Source organism: Rhincodon typus, chromosome 6, assembly GCF_021869965.1.
Source record: "Rhincodon typus isolate 14 chromosome 6, sRhiTyp1.1, whole genome shotgun sequence".
Classification (NCBI taxonomy): domain Eukaryota; kingdom Metazoa; phylum Chordata; class Chondrichthyes; order Orectolobiformes; family Rhincodontidae; genus Rhincodon; species Rhincodon typus.
In genome coordinates this window covers 18,317,381-18,334,899 of record NC_063337.1, presented here as the reverse complement: position 1 = coordinate 18,334,899, position 17,519 = coordinate 18,317,381, and the positions used below count along the sequence as shown (strand labels likewise).

At 41.0% G+C, this 17,519-nt stretch overlaps 1 protein-coding gene across 1 annotated transcript in view; it reads left to right on the top strand.

Moving 5' to 3' along the window:
• The first annotated feature begins 7,257 nt into the window (after positions 1-7,257).
• The window catches only part of LOC109911306 (von Willebrand factor A domain-containing protein 3B-like), a 117,957-nt gene continuing 107,695 nt past the window's right edge, over positions 7,258-17,519 (top strand). Inside the window, exons 1-3 of the mRNA XM_048597894.1 lie at positions 7,258-7,408; positions 11,771-11,862; positions 15,304-15,554. Coding sequence (XP_048453851.1) covers positions 7,258-7,408; positions 11,771-11,862; positions 15,304-15,554 — 494 coding nt within the window. The remainder of the gene's footprint in view (positions 7,409-11,770; positions 11,863-15,303; positions 15,555-17,519) is intronic.

The following is a 17,519-nucleotide window of genomic DNA, read 5'->3' as shown; positions in this document are numbered from 1 at the left end:
AATAGTGGAAATGGGGAAAAATAGTGCAGGAGGACATGATCACTTTGAAGAGTGTATCAGGCTTGATGGGTTGAATGGTTGAATAGGAAAAGCTGTTTATGCTCAGCAGAGCAAGTCATATCCATGGAGGGTACAGGTATTTTGGTATTTTGGATATTGACCCTTCCCTTCATCAGAACTGGAATAAATGGTACATACCACAGCCACATTGCGTCTGTGCTAGGGGAAATGGTTGATGGAGTGTCAGTCAAGCAGGCTGCTTGAATTTGGAAAGTATCAAGTTTCTTGAACATTGCAGGAACTACAACCATCCAGCCAAGTCACTGTGTGTATGACCAACAATCCGAGATCATCTTCTACAACCCATGCGTTAAATACCCCTGCCATGTCAAAAAGATAGAGTTTATGTCAGAATGGTGAGAATATATATGCTACTGTTACACAACTGGTAAATCAAATAACTACTCCTGCATTTTAAAATTTTGTTCTTCAGTCAGACTTGCCCAGGCAGACAACGGAGCCAACATTCAATTGAACATCATTTGAGAGATTATGTAAAACAAAGAGCTGTGGATGCCAGAGATTTGAATCAAACGTTCTGAAGAAGGGTCACCAGTTTGTAACATTAACTCTGTTTTTTCTCCACAGATGCTGCCAGACCTGATGAGTTTCTCCAGTAATTTCCGCTTTTGTTTATTTGAGTGCTTATGTTGAATATCTAGATGTGTCCTTTTCAGACAAATTTCTTAATTCCTTTATCTTAACACACCCTAATCAGTGCTTTAAAAATAGCAACCTTTAGAATTTTAATCTCTGCTAACATTGAATCACTGGTTGTTGAATATGTCTCATGTTTCTTTAGTTCTGTTTTATACTAAGAGTTGTTTTGTGCTTTCTTAATTTATTCTTTTATGGTAATTGGGCATGGGTTCCACAGATTGACCAGCCTCTGGTGAAAGAATTCCTCCTCATCTCAATTCTAAAGGGTGGTCTCTTTAATCTGAGGCTGTGCCATGGGGTCCAAGTCTCTCCAACTAACGGAAATATCTTCTCCATGTCCACTCTATTCAGACTTCTCAGTGTTCTGTAAGTTTCAATGACATCCCAAAGATGTACAGGTTAGGTGGATTGGCCATGCTAAATTGCCCATAGCGTCCAGGGATGTGCAGGCTAGGTGGATTAGCCATGGAGAATGAAAGGTTACAGGGAAAGCAAATGCGGGTGGTTCTGGGTGGGATACTCTTTGGAGGTTCAGTGTGAACTCAATGGGACGAATGGCCTGCTTCCACACTGTAGGGAATCTATGATTCTATCCCCCTTCATCCTTCTAAACTCCATAAAGTACAGATCCAGAGTCCTCAACCATTTCCCATTTGACAAGCCCTTCATTTCCATAAGAATGATCATGAGGATGAAGGGCTTGTTATACAGGGAGCAGCTAAGACATCCCCTTTCTGTAGAACTTCAATGTACTCCTTAACCAATTCTGTCACTCTTTCTCTTTTCCTTCTGTTTCTACCGTTTTCCTGAATAGGTTGTACACAAGAATAATTCCCCCTAGTTAGGCCAACAGACAGGCATTTTTTCCTTCCTTGAGCCAGATCTCTGTAATGGCAATCTGTACCTGCAATTGCCCACCTTATTTACTATGTTCTGTGCGTTCACAAATGTGCATACTAACCCTGATTTACTTCCTTACTTTCTGCTTACTCCATCTGTACCTAAGAAATTGTCATTTTCTGTGCTGGCTCTATCCGTCTCTCCAATAATTTTGTGAAGCCTGGTATTGATCCCTAATATGCTGTCTTGGTTCTTACACCATTGCTGAGTTACTTCAAAGCCCTCCAAAAAGCACCACAAAAACCGCCCAACAAGGAACAAAGTCCCAGCTCTGTTTGGGTGCAATCTATCCATCTTGTAAGGGTGCAGTCTTCCCCAAAGCCAGTACCATTGACCTAAGGAATCAAAAGCCCTCCCTCCTGCACCATCCTTTCAGCCATGTGCCCACCTGCTTTATCCTCCTTTTTCTGCACTCATTTGCATGCGGCATTATGAGTAATTGAGAGATTTACAGTTCTGAGGTGCTACTTGCTAGTTTTCTATCTATCTCCCTAAATTCCGATGGCAGGACAACATTCCTTTCTGACTCATGTCATTGGTACGAGTGTAAACCACAGCCTCTGGCTATTCACCCTCCCCCATCATAGTGTCCTGCAACCATTCTGTCACATCCTTGATTCTGGCATCATTGAGACATCTACAGCCACAGAAACTAAAGATTCCCCCATGACTCTCAATCCCCCTTCCTTCTTCCTTCCCTCTTGTACAGCTGAGATTCTCACGTTTCCATAAACACAACTCTGAATGCACTCCTTGAGGCATCAGCTTCCAAAATGAAAAATCAATTTGTGAACATTACACTGGTGAGTCTTGTACTACTTGTCTGTTTCTCTTGGACTGCTCGGGGGGCCACCCATTCCCTTTCTACCTCCAGGTTCATTAGCCGTGGTGTGACCATACCTCTGAATGTACTATCCACATAACTCTCAGCTTTGTGGCTGAGCCACATTATTCCACTCGAGCTCTGAAACCCAGAGCTGAACTTTCTGCAGGAATAAGCTGGCAGCACTACCTGTGTGTGGTCATTCAAGACACTAACTTCACACATTCCTACAGGTCACACATTCAACTTGAACAAGCTGCACTACCATATCTAAACATAGCTTCCCTTGCATTAACATTATTCTGCTCTAGATTACTTATATTACTTTATTAAATTGATCATAACTTTCCCTTATTTTTGATATTGCTCAGTTAATCCAAGTAGAGCTACTTCTTTAAAAACAATACGCTTTCCTAATATTCAGCAGTTTAATTAGCAATTTTTCACCAAATATTTACTGAGAGAGTTGAAAGGAAAATTCTCCTCAGTCTTCACCACAGTCCTACTCAGCACACATTACTTCTTCCGGTAAGCCTTATTTAAGGCTCTGTTATCCTCCTCTGCACTGAATTTCCTCTTTGAACCAAATTCATAGCTATACTCACTTAGCCTGTGTTTCCACCTCACTTAGATGAAGTCTCCCTCACACTGGCTGTGTGCCCTTACTAACCGTGTACTTTAAAAATCCCTTTCTTGTGAATATCTGAGATGAGTCATATAGATAGAAAATAGGAACAGAATTAGACCATTCGGCCCTTTGAGACTGTTCTGCCATTCAATATGCTCATGGCCGATCATCCAACTCAGTATCCTGTTCCTGCTTTCTCCTCACACCCTTTGATTCCTTCAAGTCTCAGAACTACATCTAACTCCTTCTTGAAAACATTTAATGTTTTGGCCTCAGCCACTTTCTGTGGCAGAGAATTCCAAAGGCTCACCACTCTCTGGTTGAAATAATTGCTCCTCATCTCAGTCCTAAATGGCCTAACCTGTATCCCTAGACTGTGACCACTCATTCAGGACTTCCCAGTCACAGGGAACATCCTTCCATCGATTACCCTACCTGGTCACTTTCTATCTTTGTTCCTGGTAGAGTAATTAGCACCTTATAGCAAGATATTTCAGATGATTGGTAGAAAACTGTCACCATCAGGCCTGTTTAATTAGTTCCTTTAACCTATTTAAAGGCCAAGAGTCCTAAGTTCTATCTGACTTTTTAATATAAAATTGAACTTGAAAACAATTTGCTGGTTGAATTCCCACTTTGAACAAGATTCCTAAATATACTGATTTGGCCCCTGTCTCTGCCTCTTCCTCATACAGATGAAGTCTCCCTCACACTGCTTAAGGGCCTGATGCACTTATGACATTCATCTCACTGTAAAAAAACCCTGAAAATGTTAAGCCTTGTTGAATGAGATGTGACTTTGTTTTCTTATCATTTACTAAGTTCATAATTATTACTGTAACAGCCTTGCTGGCACTGATAGACTCATATTCCATTCATGGAACGTAAACTTTTTCTATTGCAAAACAAATTCCATACTTTTTAATGGAACAAAAATATATTTTAAACTATTTTATGATATTTCAATTTCTGACTTAATTCAATGTCTTAATATTTATTTGGCTGTCTATAAATTATCAAAGTGTGAGAGGTAATCAGTACTTCTTACTTCCTAGTTTGTTCCAGTTAAGGGTAAATCCAATCCACAAAGATTACTGAAAATGGCAAGGACTGAGAGATCTTTGAGGGCTGCTTCCTTCAAGGTAAACAATTGCCTCTCTTTGCCACTGACTGTGAAGTGTGAAGAGCCTATTTTGGGTGATGCTGACTGAGGGATAAAGATTGGTCTGGACACGAAGAGAACTCCCAATTGAGAAGGTAGATATTTTCTAACTGACCTCTTCAAAAGATGTCATCACACATCTTTGGAGTAGGGTGAGACTGGAAAGCTATTTCCTAATCAACCTACTCAGTGATTCATTATGTACCTCTTGGACTAGGTGGGACTTGAACCCTGACCTCCTGACTCAAAGGTCGGGACACTACCACTGCCCTACAAGAAACCCCAGGTGTGATTTGAACCCTTGCTTTCCGGTCCAGAGGTCGGGAACACCGCCATTGCATCTTAAGAGCCCTCCAGTTGACAGGTTAAGATGTCCCTGGTTGTCCCTCATTGAAAAGAAGGCGCCTCTGAAAAGGGCGGCCTGACTAGGTTTGGAGTGCGGGTTACAACAAGTGGGACTTGGTGCCAAAATCTTGACATTTCACCGAATGTACAAACTCCCAATAACTGCTTGAAACGAGGCTGCTTCTTTAATTCATTTCTCTTCCGCTAAAATACATAAGCCACACATTCGGTGTAGCTAGAAAACGCGGACCGGAGAGTTAAATGACCACGGTTCAGTGTAACAACTGTAGCAGAATGAAGGGAACATTGGTGCACAGTGGGTCAGCCTGGAACAGCTTTCAGGTTGATTGATAGCGCCACGGGAACAGCTCAGCATCGCAACAGCCGTTGTCAAGGTAAACAGAGCAGAGCCCACGCCGTGAGTCCCTCCTGACAACGACTCAAAGCAAAAACAGAGGAAAGGCAAGTTTGCATTTCTTTTTTTTAATTGTTAGGGATAGACCTACTGGTATTATTATTTCTCTCTCTCTCCAGCAACATTGCATTTAAGAAAAATAAAGCTGTATGTTTCTCCGCCTGTTTTTTTCTCCCCATGGTAGGATTTTGATGGAAAGCATTCTCCTACAGTTTGTTGACTTTAAGTCTCACCTGGGAAAAGAAACACTGTCGGTGTTTGTGGGGGAGGGGGGCGAGGAGATGTAGAGGAGGACAAGATCGAATAGAGCAGAGGTTAAGGGCAGGGAGGGGGGTATTGTCGGCCATTGCTGTCTTAGGGTTCATGATCCCAAAGTTTAAACTTGCAACCTCAACTTTGGGAAGCCCTGACTTAGAAAGGTAAGAAACACCGTTGCCTGCAGTCTACTTTTCAAGTTACACACCATTAGGAGGTGGAGGAGATTCCTTCCTTCATTCCCACTAGGTTAAGATCCTGGAACTTGCAGTGTGGGAGTATCTCCATCACTTGAATGTGTGTGTTGGGGGGGGGGGGGGGGGGGGGGGTGGTTCAAGAAGGGAGAGGCGAGAGGAGATAGTTAAGAAACTCCACGACATAATCGACAACCATATTCCAAAAAATTACTCGGTCCAGAGTCTACGTTTCAAAATTTTTAAGAGTTTTCCGCTGAGCTAGATGGAATGGCAATACATTTCATGAATCACAAGAAACATTTGAACTTTCTCTTCTTCTGACTGTATAAACCTCCAGGCCTTGAGATACTATCCTTTTCCTGAACTCTGGGTTCATTCTTCTCGACCCTAGAGGGTGGCCTGCTGCCTGGTGAGTCCCATCTTTCTCAGCCTGTTTACTGAAAGTTGCTGTCAGCGTTGGGTGAGAATTTATCCTGAATCACGGAAGTCAGGCTTGGGGTTTAATTTTTTTTCTTCTTTCACGGGATATGATGTTGTTGTTAAGGCCAAACGAGTATTACTCATCTCTAATTGCTCTTGAAATAGTGAGCTATTTTATTGCAGTCTTTATGGTATAGATATACTCACAGTGCTATTAGAAAGGGAGTTCCAGCATTTTGAACCAGGTAAAGTGAAGTTACTGTGAAATAGTTCCAAAATCAGGATGGTGTGTGGCTTGGAGGGAACCTTGCAGGTAATGGCGCTCCCATGCTGCTCCTTCCCTTGCTTTTTGAAGTGGCAATGTGGTCATATGTAATCTGATCTGCTGTGGGCTGTCTTCTCTCCTCATCGAAAACTTGCACTGTTGACTTAAAAATCAAAATTTCAGTTTAGAATCTCAGATATAATGATACACAAATGGTTAAAAATACCCACACAAATCTGACTGACAAGACCTCCTCAATATGCTTGGAATATTTATATCTCCTGAAGCTGAAAATGCAGTACTTCAGTTTATAAAGTGAAGCAGTATAAATTGTGAAGCTTGACGCCTAAAAGCATAAATTTGGTTAAGCTTCATTTTGGAATTAAAATGCAAATGATTTGCTTTGATTTTACTATTATAATTACTCTAGCACTACAGATTCTAATCGCAGTGTCATGGATCAAATACAAACTTAGCTGTTTCAAAATGCAGAACGTTTCATTATTTGTATGATTATTACAAGTTGCTATATTCCTTCATTGTTGTTCGTTTGTAATCCTGGAGCTCCCCACTTAACAGCTTGTAGAAATACCATTACCACATGACTGCAGTGGTTCAAGCAAGGAACTCAACTCCTTTTGAAGAACAACTAAGGATGGATAATAAATGCTGCTCTTTCCAGTGGCACTCATATCAGATGAATGGATAATTTTTAAAAATGATTGATTTGAGGTTAAATTTTATCCTGCACCTTAACTTCCAAAACTATTAAGTGTAATCATTTCAGTCATAGATTTGGGACAAAAAAAAGTAAAAATTTTTGCAATCAATTTGCACACCTGCAACAGGAAGGGTGAGTTTTATAAAACGGAAGAATTCACAGGACTAAGAACATTTCTTAGCGCCTGCAATATAATTGGCAGTAGAGCACCATATTTTAATCAAGACACATCTGCATGAAAAATGTACCACAGGCTTCTAAAGGTTGGAATTTTTATGTAGCTGCCATGTTTATAAATCATTAATTGAAGTATGTTCTATTGGCAGAAGTTTGATTTGAAACAGAGCCCATCCCACAGAGATTAATTTGCATAAATTTTAATAAGGACAAACATAAGCAATGAAAAATGGCGAAAACACAGGAGAAGAATTCACCTTTTGAACTTAATGTACAGACTCTCCTTTCATCATCAAAATGGCTTCAGCTACATGGGCTCAAGAGAAACAGGTTGACCCTGTCTCAGATCTTGTCACAGATTGGATTTAAACACAGAGAAGGTAACATTTATTGAATTACACATAGAATGACAGTAGCGCATTTTTGTACACCAATTATTCGGTCAGTTACCTGTCATGTCATTGTTAAAGAATAAAGGGTGTGGATGTGTGCAGCCTATGAATGGAATTATTGATGTGTAGAATTAGCTGATGTCATGATGTTTGCATTAAAAATATTTCTATCACTTTTCAATATACTCTTTCTCTTTCCTACTTAGAAAGAAAATAGAGTACATACTTTTCCTGGGGCTAAAGAGATGGGACATGTATGTAGCTTGCAGTTGGGTATTTATGATACAACACAGTTCTTTTGGGTTTCTATCAAGTTTAACTACATCCTAAAATTTCACAGGAAGATTAAGAAAAGGTACATCTTCTGCTCACCAAACCCTCTGACATCAAGGGCATTTGGTTAGAAGAGTTTCTGGGGCATCTAAGAGAAAAGAATTTTCCTCATCACCGTCCCAAAATGACACTCCCTAATTTTAAAATAATGCCCCATTGTTCTGCACTAATCCACAAGAGGAAACATCCTGTCCACATCCACCTTGTCAAGATCATTCCGGATCTTATCATTTCAATCAGGTCACCCCTCACTCTTCTAAACTCAAATGGAAACAACCCAATCTATCCAACTTATCTTCATAAGACAATCCACTCACCCTAAGTATCAATCTAGTAAACCTTCCCTGAACTGCCTCCGATGCATTTACACCATTCCTTAAATAAGATCAATATTGTACTCAGGATTCAAGATGTGTTCTCACCAATACCTGTATAACTGAAGCATAACACTTTTATTTTTATGTTCAGTTCCTCATATAATGAAGGATAGCATACACCTTCTTAATTACTTGCTGTGCCTGCATACTTTGTGACTCATTCACTGGAACATCTAGATTCCCCTGCATCTCATAATTCTGCAGATGTTCTCTATTTAAGCAATACCCTGCATTTTTTCTTTCCCCACCTAAGTAAACAACTTGACATTTTCCCATGTTATTTTTCATTGGCCTGATTTTTGCCCATTCACTCAGCCTCTTTATTCGTCTGCATTTCCTTTGTGTCGTCTGCACAACTACGATTTTAGCTATCATGCCTTCACTCCCCCATGTCAATCATTGATACAAGTTGTAACAAGCTGAAACCAGTGTTGCCATTCTTTCACCATCACTGGGTCAAAATCCTGGAACTCTCACCTTAATAACGCTATGGTTGACCCTATATACCAAGGTCTGCAACATTTCAAGAAGGTAGCTCACCATCACCTTCTTAAGGGCAATTACAGATGGGTAATAAATACTGACTTAACCAGTGATGCCCGAATCCTATGAAATAATTCTTTTGAAGTCTTGCAATTGTTTTATGATGATATGACTGCAATGTCTTGAATGGGAGATCAGAAGCAGACACCTTCAAAGTCTGGATCAGGGTCAAGCAAAACTGTACAATCACCTCCCGTACTATTTACAATGTATGTGCCAGTGGCTTTTCATCTCATCACACTCTTGTTGTGTCAGCAATAGACATTATCGAGATGGAAATCTCTTTAATCTTAATTGCCTCCATGCCAAAACTAAGCTGAGTGTCACAGCCTTACATGATATACAGTCTGCAGATAACTGCAGTATCACTCTCCACTCTGCACCAGATTTATTGTCACCCTTGATCTCTTCAATTCTACAGAGAAGCAGCATTGCCTATTCTTAAATGTTGCCAAAACAAAACTGCTATATCATCTCACACAAACTATCAGTCAAATATTCCACTCCACATTTCACCCCCCTCCACCTAAAACACACACAAATGTTGAAGGAGAGAGTCTGGAATGTGGTGAGCACCCCCTTCAGAGAGGCATTCACCTCTCAAAAAGCTAGCATCCTTCTTGAAACCAGGTCCACAAACATTTAGGCAAAACTCCCACAGAATCAGCTATCATGGACTGGAGACTATGGTTGAAAATTGTCTTCCTCACCAGATTCTCTTTTCTTAACTGTGAATTGGCCACCATTCCAGAGAACAGAAAATAAATCTCTCAGAGACAATCTAATGCTGTGTGTGAATTGTGACAGTATATACGTTAATGACTGGAGGATGTTTATTCAGAATAGCAAAAAGTTTCCATTAAGAGGCAATATCTCTGAATCAATATGCCTTAATGATGAGGCAGAGCAGCAGGAGAAAAGGCCAAAAAGGGAAGGAAATCCTTCAGTCTGGTTCCTGCTTCCCTGTGAGACATCCTGCACCCATGTCCACAAAGATTTGTGGTTCAAGAATTGGACTGGCAGTCACATGAAGAAACAAAGCAGAAATCCATGACCTTATTTAGATGTTACATTTAAATTGGATGTACGCATAGGAGATATAGTTAGTAAGTCTGCATATGACACCAAAATTGGTGGCTTAGGGAACAACCAAGAAGTTTACCTCAGAGTACAAGAGACCTTGATCAGATGGGCCGATGAGCCGAGGAGTGACAGATGGTGTTTAATCTAGATAAATGTGAGGTGCTGCATTTTGGAAAGGCAAATCAGGGCAGGACTTGTACAATTAATGCCTGGGGTGTATTGCTGAACAAAGAAACCTTGGAGTGCAGGTTCATAGTTCCTTGAAAACGGAGCCACAGGTAGACAGGGTAGTGAAGAAGGTGTTTGGTATGCTTGCCATTATTGGTCAGTGCATTGAGTGTAGGAGTTGGGAGGTCATGTTGCAGCTGTACAGGACATTGGTTAGGCCAGTTTTGGAATACTGCATTCAGTTCTGGTCTCCCTGCTGTAGGAAAGATGTTGTGAAACTTAAAGGGTTCAGAAAAGATGTACAAGGATGTTGCCAGGGTTGGAGGGTTTGAGCCATAGGGAGATGCTGAATAGGTTGGGGCTATTTTGTCGGATTGTCGGAGGCTGAGGGGTGACCTTATAGAAGTTTATAAAATCATGAGGGGAATAGATAGGGTGAATAGCCAAAGTCTTTTCCCTAGGGCAGCGGAGTCCAAAACTAGAGGGCATAGGTTTAAGGTGAGAGGGGAAAGATTAAAAGGGACCTAAGGGGCAACTTTTTCACGCAGAGAGTGGTGCTACCAGAAGAAGTGTTGGAGGCTGGTATAATTACAACATTTAAAAGGCATCTGGATGGGTATGTGAATATGAAGGGTTTAGAGGGATATGGGCCAAATGCTGGCAAATAGGACTAGATTAATTTAAGATATCTGGTTGGCATAGACGAGTTAGAGTGAAGAGTCTGTTTCCATGCTGTCAAGCTCTATGACTCCATGACTCTAAATTGTGGGTCTGTTGCTGACCTCTCCCTACCGTGTTCTTTGTAGATGCAATTGATGCAGAATCAATGAATTGATGTGAACTTCCACGTGTTTTCATTATTTTTGTGTAAAAGCCATTGAAGATGTTAACCCCTTTTATATGAGGTGCAACTGAATTGTTAACAGTCATATTCACAGATGAATGGTGTTTTTAGTCCTGTGAAACAAATTTTCTATGCTTGGAATCTCATTCCCTCAGAAGAACATCTAAAAGTTTGATTATTTTTAAAATAATAGGAATGATTTTTTTAAAAATAGCTTGATATCTTCCCTATATTCTTAAGCCCATGTTTCTGTAGTGATCTTTGTTTCTTTTTCTATATAATGCTTCACATGCGAATTATAATTTGTTCTTTTCAACTTCTTGCTTTGTTGTCTATGAGAATTTTTCATTCTGATTGGCTGTTCATCCTGTTTGATGACTTTGCTGTTGCCAACTTCCAAGTTGTGTCAGAGTAGACTAATTTGATTCACTGGAGGAGTTTTTCCAAAGTTACCAGTGAGTGTTGTTCCTTCACTACGAAATGCAACATCTAGGTCCATATTGCTGTAACATTAACATGCCATAATAACAAATTGGTGCTGAATCACTAAACAAATAAAATTACTAAAAATACTAAAAATATCTTTTGGTTCTAAGCTACCTGAGCTTGCAGCAATAAATATCATGTTCTATGATGCCATGGCATATCTTCTACTTCAAAAAATGTGTATTCTTCATAAAGATGGACATATAATTACTGTAAAATATTATTTAATGTTCTGTGTATATTTGTTCAATGTGGTAACTTTGAAATGTCTTAGCTTGAGAAAAATTTGCTTATACATCAAAAAAAATTATTACATTATTCTGACAGTGTCCACCTCAAAATTTGCTGCAGTTTTGTAGAGATCCATCAACCTTTGACTCTGGCAAAATCTCTGAAGTATTTATGTGCGTGGTATTTATTTTGATGCTGGAGAAGCGATACTGCCTCTTTTACTAATATTTCTAACAGCATTCAAATTATTTTATCTCAGTAATCCATGTTGATTTTGTCTTGCAGAATTTGATTATGGATTGCGGAAGCCAGTATCATCATGTTATGGTGAAGGCTTGTTCCAGCAATATGTGGGAAAGGATGGCAGGATTTACAATGTGTGTGAATACCCGAAAGAAAATGCGGGAAGCCGAGCCATTTTCTTTAATTATCTGTGCTTTTACTTTTCTCCTTTATATGCATGTATTGTTATCAATCAAAAGTAATAATCATGTGCTATAAATACTCAGCAGGTCAGTTAGCATCTATGGGGAGAGAACCATATCTAGAGTCATACAGTCATAGAGCCATACAACTTGGAAACAGGCCCTTCAGTCCAACTCGTTCATGCCAACCATGTTTCCTAAACTAAACTAGAATCATTTGCTTGCATTTGGCCCATATCCCTTTAAACATTTCCTATTCATGTGCCTGTCCAAATGTCTTTTGAATGTTGTAATTGTACCTGCATCTACTACTTCCTCTGGCAGTTCATTTCACATACAATCCACTCTCTGTGTGAAAAAGATGCCCCTCGGGTCTCTTTTAAATTTTTGTCCTTTCACCTTAAAATATGCCCTTTAGTTTTGAATCCCCTACCCTAGGGAAAAGATCTTTGCTATTCACCTTATCTATGCCCCTCATAATTTAAGAAATAATATCTCAGGTCGAATTGGAAGAAGTTACATTTCTAACAGCTTTTAAGACAAATGGAAACCCCATTCATGAATGGTGCTCTGCTATGTCTCTAACATTTTGGATTTCAAAAATAATTGACCAGAAGTATTAACTCTTGGTGGAATTTTATTGGCAATCTAGTAACGGGAAGTGGGAGAGCTGTGTAGTGGTGAAGGTATGTAGGACAGGATAGTAAGTCCATTGCCTTCCCACTACCATGCCATCCTGCTAGCTGCTGGGTTGGTGGCAGACAGATCTCCTGCCTGGAGGTCAATTGAGCCAATTAAATGACCAATTACCAGTCTCTTTCTACCATCACTGCCGTTTTACCATCAGTGGTTGCTCCCTCCACCCTGTGGTGAATCTGCCAGGTAAACTCAGGCAGCTTCTCAGGCTATAGTACTTGGGCACTCTGAGGCCATGGAGGGATCACTGGTGGCAATGATTGTACTGCGGCAAAGGCCAGCCTGCTGACATGAACACCCGTCAACACGCCCGGAATTCTAATCCCAACATCTGTCTGACTGGTCCTAGCAGCCTGGATCGCACTTAGCAGGTTGGGAGCATATCATTCCTTTCAAACTATCTTCTTCTCTAAGTTGCAGTCCCATCAGTGGCCACTGTTCGGAGTGGTGCTGCTAATCCTCAGATTGACTGGCAGCCCCTGCGGGTGGGCTGCCATTCTGTATAGGGATGGTTGCCTTGTGGGAAACAATTATTTGCCTGCTGAATCTCCTGGACTGCTGAGTGGAGGTCACCTGCGCACAGTCCCTAGCCCCCACATCCCAATTCTACTGTTGTGCCTGTCTTCAGGATCCCTTTGTCATGGTAACAAACTTCTAGCCTCTGATTTTTCCTTTACAGATGCTCCCCAAACTGCTGAGTATTTCTAGCATCTGCTGCTTTTATTTCAGATTTCTAGCTTTGCCGCTATTTTGATTTTAAACTATTACCTATCCTGCAGCAGTTTAACGGTATAGGACATTCTGTACTAAAAATTCCTCGTAGCATCCATAAATGTGTTCCCTTTCATACTTGATGTGGCCATAGTTGAAGCGACATAGTTTTAATTTACATTCCAAGTTGAAATGATTTCTTCTATCTGGCACAGTTTTGACACCCTTACTAAATTGCTGCTGGAGCATGCTACTGGCATAGGCAGAGGTTGTGTGGAAAACCTGGCTGGTGTTACAATTTGTGTGGACGTGTAAAATCTGGTCAGGAGCAGTTGTCTTAGTAAAGAATGTAGTGCTGCTGGCAGAAATGTGGACCATTGACTTGAACAGTACCTCTACTTTTGATGTGGAAGATTTGGTGTCTTACTGCAGGGCATAGACCAGATGAGATTGGAACTATTTGGTTTATCTAGTTGAAATCATGAAGGCCATTGATCAACTCAGCTCTAGATGGTGAATTCTCAAGCCTACTTTTTACACAAAGCTGATTTTCAAGCATTTCCCATAGCCAAGTAGGATCTTTCTGGTCCTCTTCAGGCTGGCCTTAAGTGTTTATTCTGTACAACCCTGCAGTACCAATGGCTGTCTTTATTTTCACTGCTTGCTTACTTACTTCTACAACCTAACCCTAAAATAAGTCTAAAAAGCATAGCTCCATGCATAACATAAATAGCCTAAATTTAGACAGGATGTCTGTGACCTCCTAGTTCATTCTAATTGTAGAATCCTTACACTGTGGAAGCAGACTATTTGGCCCATTGTGTCTACACTGAGCCTGTGAAGAGCCTCCTACCCAGATCCACTCCATCCCTGTAACCTGCATTTCCCATGGCTAATCCACCTAGCCTGCACATTCCCTGGATACTATGGGCAATTTAGGCCAACCCACCTAACCTGCATATGTTTGGACTGTGGGAGGAAACCCACGCAGACATGGGGAGAATGTGCAAACTCCACACAGACAGTCACCCAAATATGGAATCAAACCCAGGTCCCTGGTCCTGAGAGGCAGCAGTGTCAACCACTGAGCCGCAGTGGCACCCTGGTGTTAGGCAATTAAAGCTGGAATTAGGTAATTTATTTCTGATGTTCATTGTCTACTGCAGGCTCTGATCAAAACAATCCAGTTCCTTGAATCAGGCTGAAAATCATGTCAGGAGCATAAGTTGAGAAATGATTCTGTCACATAATAGTAGGTGACAAGTTTGTCTTATCTTCAGAGTTGTAACTAACTCTGCTTGAAAGGAGAGGTCATGGACCTGGTCCAATGCTGGAAACAGATGTAACCTTCTACCTTTGAGCCCAAGAATACTGCCGTTGGGATCTGAGCTAGGGGTTATACCTTGGCATAGTTTTGGAGCCTGTTTTATTGCGACTGAGTATGGAAAGTAAGCGTTCCTATACTTTAAAGCTGCGTCATCATCCTATGTGTCAACGTGTTCCTATTTTTTTGGCTGATGCTGTAGCACATCTTTCATTAAACCAGGGCTGTGAACCAAAGACAATATTTATCAGCTTGGTTGGAATTTGTACTGCAGCGCTGTAAATTGGAGTATTGCATAGATGTTGGAGTTAAAAATTGGAATCTTCGTCTTGGCAGAAAAATGAAATGAATTACTCTTTCTCCTCTACCCCGCTTCTCCAAATAAATCCTTATAAACTTCTTTGAAATGCACTTTTGGAAGAAGTGATTAAACTGATGTTATGCAGTAAATACTGAAAATGTCAGTACTAGATATAAACCGGGGACCATTGGTACACACATTCGTACCGTCCTAAGATGCGAGGCTCACGCAATTTTGATTTGAACAATTTTAACATATGTTGCATTTCTCTGGTTTAATGCAAATTTTTGTAGAGGAGTTAAATGGCTTAAATTCAAATATTGCTAGATATATTGCTATGTGCTTGTCTTCACTTTTGCAGCTAACAGCAAGCAAAGAACAGCTTCAGCAGTTCGCTGTCGCTCTCACTCAGGCAATTCGGTTCTTCCAACGACGATTAGAGTGGCTGACCAGTGGGAGCAAACAGCTTTTTGGTGTAATACAGGAACGTTGTATAGTCATCGTATTAGACTTTGCCCCCATGCCTCAGAGTCTGTTTCAGCTTTCCCTTGATGCCCTTTGCATGGTTCTCCAGGAACAGGCGGCACTGATTGGGAAAATTAATCTTATCAGGTAAAGCATGTAATTTACTCAAACTGATAGTTTTGAGATTCTGCATTGATGGCTTTTTTTTTACGTTTGTCTATAGACTTTGCATTGACTTGAATGGAGAGCTTTGTCCTTAAGTTTCATGCTTAATAGCATACCCAGTTTTATTTCCAAATACACCAGGTTGTGATTCCTCATGAGCAAAACATTACCACTGAAGGTCGAATTGGATTCAGCCCTACCATAGAAATGTAGACATAGAAAATAGGAACAGGAATAGACCAGCAGCCACTGCATAATGTTTTACATATTATAAAAACAAAGTGGCCAAATAATCAAATCACTGGTTAGGCATGTGCTGGAATATTGGATGGAAATAAAGTTGGTAAGTTTGGGTCCAAGCCAGCTGCAGTGGGGGACGTTAAAGCAGTGAAAACGGCAGCATTGTTTGCAACCGGCTTTCCTTTGCACTTAACATGGGGGCATTCAGAAGCAAGTGGGAAGCCCTGTTCAAGGTAAACACCGAAAGAACTGCGGATGCTGTAAATCAGGAACAAAAACAGAAGTTGCTGGAAAAGCTCAGCAGGTCTGGCAGCATCTGTGAAGGAAAAAATCAGAGTTAAAGTTTGGGGTCCTTCCTCAGAGCGTTAACCCTGTTCAAGGTGTCAGGTCAGATATGTAAATATTTTAAGTAGCAATTAACTATCAATTTAACTTTCTAGTTATTTTGTTTTTTATTTATATATTGTGATCTTATATATTTATATGAATTTCATATTCAGGACAATTGGGACTTGAAACCAGATGAATCACAGCACCCCACAAACCCCAAAGTCTGGTGTTCCAAGAGACCTATGTATTGGGGCAGCATGGTGGCTCAGTGGTTAGCCCTGCTGCCTCACAGTGCCAGGGACCTGGGTTCAATTCCACTCTTGGGTAACTGTCTGTGTGGAGTTTACACATTCTCCCCACATCTGTCTGGTTTTCCTCTGAGTGCCCTGGTTTCCTCCCATAGTCCAAAGATGTGCAGGTTAGGTGGATTAGCCATGCTAAATTGACCTGTGGTATCTAGAGTTGTATAGGGTTAGGGTGGGATGCCCTTCCAAGGGTCAGTGAGGACCCTATGGCCTGCTCCCATACTGTAGAGGCTCTACATTCTATGATCAACTAGGCCTGAGTCTGCTTAGCTTCTGATACTAAAAAGGATCAGGCATTGTCTGACTAGTATAGCCATAGGCTAAATTATTAGAGCAGGTTGCACAGACTAGTCTTGTGATATTTTTAGCCAGCCTGTTCAGGCATGTTAGGAAACTTGTCTGGTGCGGGTGGGACTTGAACCTGGACCTTTCTCCCCAAACGTAGGGACAACTGCTGCTGTCTTGGTAGTCACATGGTAGAGGGGAAGGACACTGAACTGCAGCTCCAAGAAGGCTATGGGAAAAGGATAGGCTTTTTCAATGTGACTGAATAATGGTGTTTCCCTCAGGAGTCTTTGGCTGTAGCAGCAGCTTCTTACTTATTTTTACAGCCTGTTGTAATAAGATTCCCTTCCAAGAGGGTCGAGTGGCCAGTGCTATCAAGATGACCAGTGGCCTGAATTTCTTCATCTATGACTCCTTTCAAGCATCATTTGGGGATATCTCCAGATCTCACACTCAGCAAGTCAACAGGTCCATCTTTCAATTCACTAATGCCATACTTGTCAAGGCTGCCCAATATGTACATTGATGATGCCAGTCAGATAAAGAGAGGTCCTGCCTCTGCTGCAGTGCATTGATTTCTATTAGTTCAGAACATCATTGACTTCTCTGTCAGATCATCCTGTAGTGTGCATCAACTAGAACTGTGTGTGGATTGTCTATGACTGCTATACATTTACCATGCATCTGCATGCAAAATCTCTTGAAAGCTGAGAAAACAAGGTGTAGAGCTGGATGAACACAGCAGGCCAAGCAGCATCAGAGGAGCAGGAAGGCTGACGTTTCGGGC